The 13,219-nt window shown below is 45.4% G+C and overlaps 1 protein-coding gene across 1 annotated transcript in view; it reads right to left on the bottom strand.

The window, feature by feature from the left end:
• Window positions 1–13,219, bottom strand: part of SCIN (scinderin) — a 147,809-nt gene that overhangs the window by 23,035 nt on the left and 111,555 nt on the right. Inside the window, exon 12 of the mRNA XM_040434063.1 lies at window positions 1,784–1,954. Coding sequence (XP_040289997.1) covers window positions 1,784–1,954 — 171 coding nt within the window. The remainder of the gene's footprint in view (window positions 1–1,783; window positions 1,955–13,219) is intronic.

The following is a 13,219-nucleotide window of genomic DNA, read 5'->3' as shown; positions in this document are numbered from 1 at the left end:
TAAGCATCTGTAGGACCATCTAGATGGTTGTGTTTGCTCTATGGATCTCCCCCCCACACGCCCCTTCAGCAGCTGTGGGATGCACTGCAGTCAGCATGGCTCCAGATACCCGTGACAACCTACCAGAACCTTATGGAGTCACTCCATCTAGCTGCTGTCCGTGCTGCACCTGGCGGTTTACTCTGGATATCAACTGGTGGCCATGATAATGTGACTTAACTGTGTATTTTCAATTACCATTAACTCTCGTGTTATATTAGATGCAAAAATTTATAAGAAAAGGAAGGATACAATGTAAAGGAGAAGAGAAGTACAAGAAAAGGAAGCATGTAAGGTAAAGGGAAGTTGATTGAGGGGAAGGATGGGAAGTAGGTGAAAAGGATGTAAAAAAAAAGAATGGTGAGATGGGGATGTAAGTATAAGAAAGGGAAAGTAAGAGAAAGTGGGTGGTAGGGAAGAATGGGAAGTGTAGAAAGGGAAAGAGGAGATATGGGTGAGAAGGGGATGTAAGAACAAGGAAAGGAAGGATGTGAAGTACGGCAGACTAGACGGAAGGAATGAGGTGAAGTAGGGAGAAATGGATGTTTTAAAAAGGAAAGGGTGATGTGGGAGTTGGGAGAGGATGTAAGGATGAGAAAATGGAAGGTTGTGAAGTAAACAGGAGTGGATGAAGGAAAAGAAAGGATGGAAGGTTAAGTTCTGAGTGGGAGGGAAAGGCAAGAACAAGGAGGAATGTGAGGTAAGCAAGACTGGAACGGTGGTATGTGAAGTAGACAGAAAGGGATGTAAGAAAGTCGGAGAAGAGCAAAAGAAATGAAAGGGAAGGATCAGACATTAGGAGGATGTAAGGGCAAGAAGGGAAGCATGACAAGGAAATTAGAAGGGATATAAGAATTCAAAAAGGAAGGATGAGAAGTGATCAGGAAGTGTATGTAAGAATAAGAAAGAGAAGGACAGGAAGTAAGCAAGGAGACAATGTAAGGAAGGAGAAGAGTAAAAAGGAAGAGAGGAGGAAGTGTAAGGAAATAAAAAGGAACGTTGAGAAGTAAGAGAGAAGGGGATGTAAGGAATAGGAAGAGTGAGAAATTGGTACGGGAAGCTAAAGTGTATGTTAGAGAAAGGGAATCCAACGGAAGGGGTGATGCAAAGGAGGGATGAGGGGTGGGGGAAAAGGAGAAGAAGATGCTAAAGACACATGAGGAAGAAAGTTGAGAATAAAGATGTAAGGGGAGAAGAGAAGAAATAGAAGGAAATATGGGGGTAGGGCACAGTGTCTGTGCTGTTCATAAACAAGCTGCTGCAGGAGTACCTGATGAGTGTCTGGAGTACGGACCGAGTATATGAGGGTTTTTTATTTTAAGACATTTTAGGGGTTGTCCAAGATTCTTTATTATTCAGACAACCCTTTAATGGGGAGGGTAGAAGGGATACAAATTAATGGAAGTAATGTGAGTAAAGGGGAAGGGAAGGAAAAAAGTTAAACAAATGGAAGAGCAGAAAGGAGAGGAATATACTTGAGGAAGAGGGGGAGAAGGAAAGGGAAGAAGAAGTGAAGGGGAAAGAAAAGAAAGGAAACTGGCAGCAAAGGTGAAGAAAATGGAAGAATAAAGAAAGAATGGAGGAGATGGGGAGGACACAGAGAGGTAAGAGGAAGAAGGGAGTGAATGAGCTTAGTTCTTGTTGAAATCTTTCAGATTCTAGTTCATCAGTTTGGACCCCCCCCCCCTCCCAATCGGTGTGATACGATTGTAACCTTTTCCCATGATGCATCTGTTTCTGTTACCTCCACTATGCGAGTGATGAAAGACAAATTTCTGCGGATCTGGAAGAGTCTCACGGGGCTGGGAGGTGCCTGACCCCCCTTCCTGGATGTTCCGTCTTTGTATATAATAAGAGGTTTTTCTTTGAACAAGCTCAGTAAGTGAGAAGGTTCCTTTCCCTGCGTGACTCGGACCTGAAAGAAGAAAATGCAAGAACGGTATTAACAGCCCGGCAGGCAGCATCGCTGTGTACTGCTGTACGTATCTATCCAGGATATGATGTATTGCAATGGGAAACCACGGATATGCCGAGTGGGAGAAGCGAAGATAAAAATGAGATCGGTTGTAGCTTAGAACTGAGGTTGTCACATCGCTACTGCCATCCTCCAGACAATATCACCAGGCGCTGTGCAGATGTATCGTCGAAAAATAAAGTTTCAATTATTTTTACATATAAACAAAGTTTGCTAAAACTTTTATTTATTTGGGCATACACTATAAACATTTGTAAGCTTTGCAGTGTAGACTGTGACAGAGTTAACAGAGTCATCTCACCATTATATAGCAGGGAACTCAAAGGGGCTGTCTCATGAAGATAACCCCTGTCCATATGCCATTTTAGGGTGCACGGGCATCTTAGAGGGTTGGTATAGACCAGGGCTCATTCCATGGACGATTATTCATTTGAACAGGTGATGTGTAATTACCGAAGCTTAGGGAGACTGTCCCTTCTGCCACCTCCCTCAGTGATCAGTAGTTTCTTTTTATAAATGACTGCTGGAGGTCTGGTATAATAGCACAATACAGACAGATACGGCTCTGTATGCAGCTCTTCTGTCTCTACCTGGTCTCAAAGGTTGGGGCTGTGGTCCATCACTTCGTAGGACATTTCTCTGTCCATTAACACCCATTTATTGCAGCTGCCGTAAAGGACACCCGCCCTGCTGCACTGTCTACACAGACAAGGAAGGGTGTGTCTCCAATATGGAACCTTTCTTAACCCCTTCCCGACACATGACGTACTATTACGTCATGGAAGTCAGTGCGTTCCCGCATCTTGACGTAATAGTACGTCATGGTTAATTGCACTAATCAGCAGGCAGCCATCTTAGCTGAGGGCGAGCGTAAACTGTGTATCCCCAGGATACAGCCAAGTCACGAACGAGAAAAACAACGCCACCACCAGCTTTTTGCCAAAACAGAATTTTACTTAAACGTGGTAATGAACACAACCACAAATGCTGGGAACACACAATAAATTGACATACACCCAGCCCGAAGGCTGTGTTCAATGGCAAGATGGCACTTGTCAATTATTCCGGTGAAATCTGCCTTCCAGAAGCCATTTGGTGCTTTTTTCTTTATGACCCCTGTGGTACGTCCATATAGCAGTATACAAGCACATATGGGGTATTGTTGTAATCAGAAGAAAATAGGCAATCAATTAGGGGGCGCATTTTGTCCTGTTACTATAATTGCCCACAGTGCCATTACCCCTCTTTGCACCTTTCTACTGTCTATAATGTGCTAATTTATGTCATCAGAATGTATTTTATGCCATCTCAAAATAATGTGCATATTTATTCCTATGAAACTGTTTATGTTCATGTAATTACCTGGTTTACCACAAGATGGCGGCATTTCTGGCAGAGCTGTATTAGATAGAGTGGAACCCTTCTTCCATTCTATTCCCCTCTCTAGAGAGGGAGGAGTTTAGTTTAGTTAGGAGTCAGTTCCAGCCTACCCCTTGGGGAGAAGTTGAGTTGCAGCTTATCCCCTTCTGGGGAAGGAAGCAGGCCTCGTCCCTGCCGGACAGGTCTTGCCTGTTAGTTCTAAATGGTTGCATGTCCCCTTCTGGGCTTGCATTGCCTAAAGCCAAGCTAAAGAAGCTTGAAGCCAGGAAGAAGTTTTCCTAGGATTACCGTGAGAGTCAGACTACAGACAGCTAAGTTGCAGCTTACAACAGAAAGCCAAAGGAAAAGTTCCTATTTAAGCCAGCCAACATAGCAGAGCTGAAATAGTTCAGATGTAGCAGAGCCGAATGTGTTTTCCTGCCAGAACTTCATGCCGAAGCTTGCTGGAAACCAAGACTAAGTTTGTAAACTGTTTGGATTACCGTTTAATGCAAAGTAAAGCTGCATTGGAACTAAGTCTGGACTCAATTATTCCTTCATCATCCAAGTTAATCACCCCCTTTGCACTGCTTCGGGCGACCACGTCTGGGATCCAAGAATATCCGGGTAGGAGCACCGTTACACGTGCATACAACACCTTCAGGGAGATTGTAGGTCACCCTACACCACTCTGGCAATCCTACATCTGGGTACCAACACCACTATACTTAAAGGGAACTCCGTGTCCTCGTTCCTTCAATACAACTGGCATCATGACAACTTGCTTTATCAGAGGGACATATATCATAAAAACCTCTTAAAGGGTAAGGGATACACCAGGCGTCTGGAAACCGCCCGCTGCGTTACCCCTTGTGAAAGTGAAATATTTGGGCCAATTCAATGAATCACCTTTGAGGACACAGTTCTCACTACACATCTTGAAAGATTTCTTGAGGGGTGTAGTTTCCAGAATGGGGTCACTTTTTGGGGGTTATAGGGAATGTACCATGAAAAATATTCAGCAGTTTTCAAACCGGCACCTGGAAACTTTTGTAATTGCATGTAAATAAAAAATTACTATAGTCACCGAGTTATTCAATAAAATGTACCTATATAGCGCCACTTGCTGTCCACTTTGTTGAGGTGGATGCACATGCTCGGTCCCATCCTTCAACTGCCTCCTGAGATGTGATAGGGAGAGAGCTGCAGCAGAGAGGACACACCTCCTGAGCTGTGATAGGGAGAGAGCTGCAGCATAGAGGACACACCTCCTGAGCTGTGATAGGGAGAGAGCTGCAGCAGAGAGGACACACCTCCTGAGATGTGATAGGGAGAGAGCTGCAGTAGAGAGGATACACCTCCTGAGCTGTGATAGGGAGAGAGCTGCAGCAGAGAGGACACGCCTCCTGAGCTGTGATAGGGAGAGAGCTGCAGTAGAGAGGATACACCTCCTGAGCTGTGATAGGGAGAGAGCTGCAGCAGAGAGTATACCCCTCCTGAGCTGTGATAGGGAGAGAGCTGCAGCAGAGAGGACACGCCTCCTGAGCTGTGATAGGGAGAGAGCTGCAGCAGAGAGTATACCCCTCCTGAGCTGTGATAGGGAGAGAGCTGCAGCAGAGAGGACACGCCTCCTGAGCTGTGACAGGGAGAGAGCTGCAGCAGAGAGGACATGCCTCCTGAGCTGTGATAGGGAGAGAGCTGCAGCAGAGAGGACACGCCTCCTGAGCTGTGATAGGGAGAGAGCTGCAGTAGAGAGGACATGCCTCCTGAGCTGTGATAGGGAGAGAGCTGCAGCAGAGAGTATACCCCTCCTGAGCTGTGATAGGGAGAGAGCTGCAGCAGAGAGTATACCCCTCCTGAGCTGTGATAGGGAGAGAGCTGCAGCAGAGAGGACACGCCTCCTGAGCTGTGACAGGGAGAGAGCTGCAGCAGAGAGGACATGCCTCCTGAGCTGTGATAGGGAGAGAGCTGCAGCAGAGAGGACACGCCTCCTGAGCTGTGATAGGGAGAGAGCTGCAGTAGAGAGGACATGCCTCCTGAGCTGTGATAGGGAGAGAGCTGCAGCAGAGAGGACACGCCTCCTGAGCTGTGATAGGGAGAGAGCTGCAGCAGAGAGTATACCCCTCCTGAGCTGTGATAGGGAGAGAGCTGCAGCAGAGAGGACACGCCTCCTGAGCTGTGACAGGGAGAGAGCTGCAGCAGAGAGGACATGCCTCCTGAGCTGTGATAGGGAGAGAGCTGCAGCAGAGAGGACACGCCTCCTGAGCTGTGATAGGGAGAGAGCTGCAGTAGAGAGGACATGCCTCCTGAGCTGTGATAGGGAGAGAGCTGCAGCAGAGAGTATACCCCTCCTGAGCTGTGATAGGGAGAGAGCTGCAGCAGAGAGGACACGCCTCCTGAGCTGTGATAGGGAGAGAGCTGCAGCAGAGAGTACACCCCTCCTGAGCTGTGATAGGGAGAGAGCTGCAGCAGAGAGGACACGCCTCCTGAGCTGTGATAGGGAGAGAGCTGCAGCAGAGAGTATACCCCTCCTGAGCTGTGATAGGGAGAGAGCTGCAGCAGAGAGGACACGCCTCCTGAGCTGTGATAGGGAGAGAGCTGCAGCAAAGAGGACATGCCTCCTGAGCTGTGATAGGGAGAGAGCTGCAGCAGAGAGGACACGCCTCCTGAGCTGTGATAGGGAGAGAGCTGCAGCAGAGAGGACACGCCTCCTGAGCTGTGATAGGGAGAGAGCTGCAGCAGAGAGGACACGCCTCCTGAGCTGCCAGCTTGATATAAATCTAGCAGAGTAGCTGGAACAATGAATGGCGAGATCTCTGGATCCATTTGAGGTACTGTATGATGGCAGATTTTAATTTTTTAACAATAATCATGGGATAAGCCCTTTAAGAATAAAATATAATTACCTGCAACAAAGAGCGTTAAATCCCATAATTAAACCTAAAGCATAGCAGGTTATTTGCCAAACGTCATTGCCCAAGATATTTTACCGTAAGCTCCACTCCCCAATCAGTTAGATGTTATAGCTGCAGCCTCGGTGGCCCCTGATCGTGCGTTTTATGCCATTTCAATCTATTTTTATATAATCTGTAGATGGAAGTTTGCACGACAGTAGCGGTGTCCTAGTTTATGAGAAAGAAGGCAGCGCGCAAATCATGCAAGAGAAGACGGCACAATGTCAAGGAGGCACATTCAGCCGCAGCACAAAGGGATCGCAGGACGGTTTCTTTACAGGTCTTAGTAACCATGGTAAAAAATAATAACCCCTCCGTCCTACTGTTTTATGACCTCGCAGCTTTCCTCTATCCAGCCAATTTCTTAACAATGAGAGAGGCACAAGGAGAGGTAACCTACAATTTCATAAGTGGACTGCGACACCACTGCAGAATACTGATATGAAGGGGGACACGGGGCTGAGCGCATCGCAAAGCGGAGGGAATCCTCACACCATCATAAAAAATAAATGGAACAAAAATATTAACCCTTTTAGAGACATCCATCATATATGTGAAGAATATGAGCACAAGGAGTATGTAGATCAAAAATATTAACCCCACAGTGACATCCATTGTATTTTGTAAATGTAAAATATTTTTTTTCCATTCCACCCCACATTTTTTCTTTTACAAGTTTCTCTACACTCTATGGTACCAGTATAAAATATAACTTAACCCACCTGCATTAAAAATTAAAATAAAAAACGTGGCTATTTAGAAAATTAAATAAGTTAGGGCTCATGGAAGACAAAGATGGGAAAAAAAATGACAGGCGATGTAAGGGGTTAATACAATAAAAAAAAAAAAATTTTTGTAAAATAAAGACACAAGTAAAGAACGCAAATGCACAAACAAAAGTAAGAATCTGTTTTGTAAAAAGTCCCAAAGTGAAAAAAAAAATTTGCATATCAAAAAAAGAAATATACAGTATATAAATACCGTATATATTAAATTAAAAATACAATAAAATTGTCTTTGTATTTAAAAAACAGCTAAAATATAAAATAAAACATAAATATCAAATGTAAAAAAAACTGAAAATAGGAAAAAAATAAAGAAAAATACAATTAATTTAAAAGAATTTGAATTTAAAACAGCGCCGTGCAGTGTATAGTGTCTGTGCTCGCTATTGAAGCCCAGGTCCATTCATTTGAATAGGATTGAGCTGCACATAGGTCATGTGACTGATGAACGGGACATCAATGGCCTAGGAAAAGGCTGCAGCGCTCACGCGAGAGCCAGCTGATTGGCGGGGGAGCCAGGAGTCGGACCCCACGGATCAGATGTTGATGATCTGTCCTGAGGACACTCCCAGAGAAATAGTTTAAAGCAGTAATAAACTGATAATATTCTTTATTTTTTTTATTTTTATTTTTTTATTCTGCACTTTATAATCACCCTACCATTGCTGTACTGGAAGTCACCATGTGATAGGCTTGTGTGTATATGCAGCAGCCAATCAGAAGAGGGGCGGAGCAGCAGCCTGAACCAATGATAAGAGGGGAGGTGTGTCTCAGACTACCTGAGTATCCCCGTAGGCATTTCAGTTGAGCTGTAGTCGCTGATCACAGCTTTGCCTTAATGAAGCTAATCTAAAAAGCAGCCACGGAGCAATCACCAATAAATAGCAGACAGTTATCCTCAGTAGGTACTGACAGCATTTTTGAGGTGATGATGATTGAACAGTTGCTTTAAAAAAATGCAATAAAAATGTGATATATTGTGTGCTTCAGTTGTTAAATCCAACTTCATGGTAAAAACTGTCAGCGGTGACCACATACTGAGCAGTTACTGATAACGTCTGCAAAACAACATCATGACAAAATCTCACTTTCCAACCACAATTTTACAGCAATTTTCTGCTGCTGTGCACCCTTCATCAGACGTGTGATGCAAAGAAAAAAAAAAAAAAAATATATATATATATAGGTAGTTAAGGCTGACTTGACGTGGTTTTATGACTTGCTTGCACGCATTAATAAAATTCTTTTCTACCCTACATGGCTTGTTTTTTCCCCCTTATAGGCCTACCGTCGTTCATGGCTAAGGGCACTCCACCAGCCATCCAGTTCAGGTCAGTAATCGATAGTCAGGACAGGCGAGTCTCCGCCACTTGTCACAGTCCAGGTTCCTCTTCCTCCGTAGCCTCGACCACAAGTAGCTAAGGCTGACTTGTCAGCCTGTATTTGTCAGAGGGGCGAAGGGCCTTTAAATTCGGCGGCACTCTCTCCCCAGCTGCACACACGTCTCGCAGTGCTGGGGGGGGGGTGTTTTCATCCTTGGTCAAGCAAGCGCTCGTTAGCCATAGCCACGCCGGAGGGCGCTCACAAAACCGTAAGTTCGTACGGGCCGAGGTGCCCTTAAGGAGGCCAAAGTTCCATACCAGGTACATCCCGCTCTCATCACTACCGCCCCTCTGCCTCATTCGCCGGCCGGGCTTGCGGTCAGGCAATGTTCCCTCAGCTCACACTAGTCACCCTACTTTCTTCCTCCCCCCCTTCACTTCTTACTCGTACTCCCGGCCGCACCGCCAGCTTCCCTGCTGTGCGCTTTCCTCCCGATCTCGCACAGTCTCTGCTCCGCCGCTCCTCATGCGGTCACATGGTCTGCTCAGCTTTCTGCCCTACTATACATGCTCCCTCAGTCCCTCTGCCCCAATGTTTAAATGCAGCATATCTCACGGCAACCCGGCACGGTCCTTTACAAGTTTTTCCTGCTCCACTCATACCAGCACTACTGTTCCATACCTGTGCATTTAACAAACAAGCCAAAAGCCGGTCATGGCTCTCAATATGGCCCATTATAATGAAAAAAAAAAAAAGACTCCACATTTTAGGCACGGGGGCTTTTGGCTCCTATTATCCTCTATGGCCTTGAATCACGCAACCAATTTTAAACGGTAGTCCATTCCAGTTCTGGCAGTATCATTTTATCCAATTTGTAGTTTCAATATTGACTTTTATTAAACCTGTTATTATCTGTTGCTGGTGACGTTTTTCACATTCATGACGTAATTAATTCTGTTGCATATTAAGTCGTATTCTTACACTAAATTTATTCATGTTGCCTGTCACGTTGTTCAAGTGTGCGCTCATAATCCATCATTTCTGTTGCCTGGTACGTTATTACGCTCACGTTTTATTTTATTTATGTTGCCTGTCACGTTCAGGCTTAGGTTTTTAATTTATAAGGTCCATGCCTGACACGTTATCCAGGCTTACGTTTTTAATTCATAAAGTCCATGCCTGACACGTTATCCAGGCTTACGTTTTTAATTCATAAGGTCTATGCCTGACACGTTATCCAGGCTTACGTTTTTAATTCATAAAGTCCATGCCTGACACGTTATCCAGGCTTACGTTTTTAGTTCATAAGGTCTATGCCTGACACGTTATCCAGGCTTACGTTTATAAATTCATCATTTCTGTTGCCTGTTATGTTATTGATGCTCACGTTGTTATTAGTTTCCGTTGCCTGTCACCTCAGTCAGGCTCCTGTTTTCAAGTTATGTTCATAAATCATGTAACGTTTGCTGCTTGTTATGTTTTTCAGGTTTATGTTATTGTTATTCTATACCGGTCACGTCATCCAGTTTTACGCTTCCAATTCATTTCCGTTGTCTGGTACGTTATTCAGTCCATGTTCATCCGGGCTGCCAGCCTGTCATTCCAGGCTCATGCAAATGAATCTTCATTCCCCTGTACATTTTCTAGGTCTGATCCCAGGTGGTTTCTCATCTTCGTTTTTTCCTAGTCCGTTCTTCAGGTACCATCCACAGACTCCTTCACATGGGTGTACACATTTGGTCATAGTTCACCCCTTCCAGTCAGTTCACTTTCCTCCCCTTTGTTGTTTTTCCCAAGGTTCCTCAAAAGGTAAGCAATAAGCATCACACAATAGTTTCATCAGCATTACTTCACGGTCTCGGGTCTCTCTCCTACACTCCAGGGCCTTCAGTCCGGGTGTTAATTCTCGTCATTTTTATCCCACAGCCGCAGTATGTCGCACATATCAAATATTGAAGAAGCCTCATCGGTCACTGAATCTTCCACTTCCAGGCATGCCAGCATCATGTCTCTAAGAAGTTGGACAGTACCCAAGCTGATCACGGAACTTAACAAAAGAGGGATCCATTATCCAGCTTCCGCCCGGAAGTTATATAGACTTTTGATGTCTGAGCCAACAGCCCCTCCGGTGGAGCAAGTATCCATGTCCACTATCCAACTGTCATTAGCACGAACAACTGTATTCCATGATCAATAACATTTCCACCTCAGTTTCGAATATGCAGGCTAGGCTGATTACGGTAGAATCCAGGGAACTGGCATCCACTTCTTCTGCCCCTCCCGTCCCAATTGCCTCTACTTCACATTTCCCAGGTAGGGTCCCAAGCACGCCTGAGGTAGCCCCGTCACATTTTGTTCCTGACAACATAAAAAAAGATATCCTGTGGGGTAAAGACGTTAACCTAGCTTCCATCCTCATAGCCACGCACAACACAATAGACAAGACCATCGCTTGCGGCGACGTTTCTATCGTCCTCAAAGCCAGGGACGCCCGTCTCAACAAAAAACTGTCCATCCCAGAATTCGTGTTGGCATTTAGCTTATACCGGGACATTATCTGTTCAGCCCAACCTGAGAGGCGAGAGGAATTGGACACCTATCTGTACAGGGTCACAGATCTGGGACTCAAGTACGGTGGGCACGTTTTTTATGACTATCACCGCTCGTTCTCTGCTAAGGCTGCTGCCCCCCTCGATCAGTTCCAGTATGTCAACTGGGCTTCCATAGACATGGAGCTGTTTTGTCGACATTTTGCGGGCCTCAAGGCCCCAGCATGTGCCTCATGCCAGTCTATCCTCCACTCTTCAGATTGGTGCCCTAACTCAGTTCCTCCCGTCTCTCAGGGCAGATTTCTCCCTAGGGTCCCCAGTTTTTAGCAAAGACCTGCTTCATCCACAGACAAAATGGGCCGCGCTATAGTCTTTCTGGGTAATAGACAAGTGTGCAACAACTTCAATCTTTTAGTCTGCAATTAAAACAAATATAGAGCCCTTCATGTATGCTCCATTTGTTTCAGAGCATACCCCTTAACAGCTTGCCCCAAAGATCATCCAGAACCACATGACTAGTCGGGGTTAACGTGGACCTGTTAGCAGCACTTCAACACCACCATGATCCGCAGTTTGTCCAGTTCCTGATATCTAGGTTCACTGAAGGGTTCCACATGGGTTTAGTCGCCCTTCCCCAGTCCACTTGGGAGGGACCCAACCTCCTGTCAGCTGCCGGCGATCCAGACTCAGTAGGGGCCATAATTCAGTCAGAATTAGATAAGGGGTTTCTTATCGGGCCGTTTTCCTCCGTCCCCTTTGATTATTGGAGGGTCAACCCCATTGGTGTAGTTACAAAAAAAAAGTCAAATAAAAAACGTTTGATTTACGACCTCTCCGCACCTCATAGTTCCAGCATTCCTAGTCTCAATTCCCTAATTCCTTTAGAAAAATTCTTCATAGAATATTCTTCAGTCAACGAGGCTATCCAGCTCATCCTTCAGGTCGGTAGAGGGGCTTGGTTAGCCAAAGCAGACATCGCGGACGCTTTCAAGCTGCTGCCTGTCCGACCTTAGCTTTGGAAGTTTTAAGGCATCAAGTGGCAAGATTTTTACTATTTTGCAAACCGCTTGACCTTCGGGTCCAAAAGCAGCCCTTTGCTTTTCAACCAATTTGCGCAGGCTCTGCATTGGATCCTGGTTAACCATTCTGATTGTCCGCTGGTCATCCATTATCTAGATGATTTCCTGTTGATAGAAAAACCAGACTGCAGGCCTAGCAAACTCAAGTCCCTGCTCCAAATCTTCTCAATGTCCCGGTTGCACCTTCAAAAATAGAAGGCCACTCGACGGTAATCACTTTACTAGGTATAGTCTTGGATACCATTAAAATGGAAGCCAGGCTACCAGAAGAGAAGCTCTCAAAAATTAAGGAAGTCATCTCCAAATCAGTACGTTCCAGAGTTTTCACAAAAGTAGAATTACAATCTTTGCTAGGCATGCTAAATTTCGCTACCAGAGTCATGCCCCAAGGCAGTGCTTTCACGTCCAGGTTATTGCAATTACTTCCCTCAGCTCCCGAGCAAGACAGCCCCATATGTTTAGAAGCCCAAGCAATAGCTGATTTGACACGTTCCTCTCCAGTTGGAATGGAGTCTCCCTATTTGTTCCTCATGGGGGTCCCACATCGGCCACGGTATTTTCAGATCTCGCCTCCTCCGGGGTTTTCGTGGCAATTTGTGGTAATCAGTGGTTCACAGGTTCTTGGCCCCCAGAGGTCCAGTTAGTCAAAGATTCTTTGAAGTCTTCTCCATTGCTAGAAATCTACCCAATCGTTGCGGCCGCAGAGGTATGTGGCAGGCAATGGGTCAATTCCTCTGTAGTTTTCGTTACTGACAATCAGGCGGTAGTAAACATCATCACCAAGGGTCGACCAAAGTCACTTTTCATCATGTCTTTTGTCCGCAGGCTATTCTGGCTTTCCCTGTGCCATAATTTCCATGTATCATGCAGGCACATTCAGGGCACACAAAATGTTGCGGCAGATGCTTTATCGCGTTTCCATTTTCATCATTTTTTCCAGGCAATGTCTGAGACGGAACGAGTGGGATTATCCCCTCCAGCTTTCCTAACCTTGATCATGGATTAAAATGTTACATTTCTTCAGCCAAGTCCCTCGTGCAAAAGTCTCTGTCTGTCAACACGGCTAGAAATGATAAAACCGGCTGGAACGTTTTTAACCGATTCACACTCCTTTACCCAAGAGATAATACCGACAAGATCACGTACATCATGGCTT

The sequence above is a fragment of the Bufo bufo genome, chromosome 5 (assembly GCF_905171765.1).
Source record: "Bufo bufo chromosome 5, aBufBuf1.1, whole genome shotgun sequence".
Classification (NCBI taxonomy): Eukaryota; Metazoa; Chordata; class Amphibia; order Anura; family Bufonidae; genus Bufo; species Bufo bufo.
This window is presented reverse-complemented; position numbering and strand designations above follow the sequence as displayed.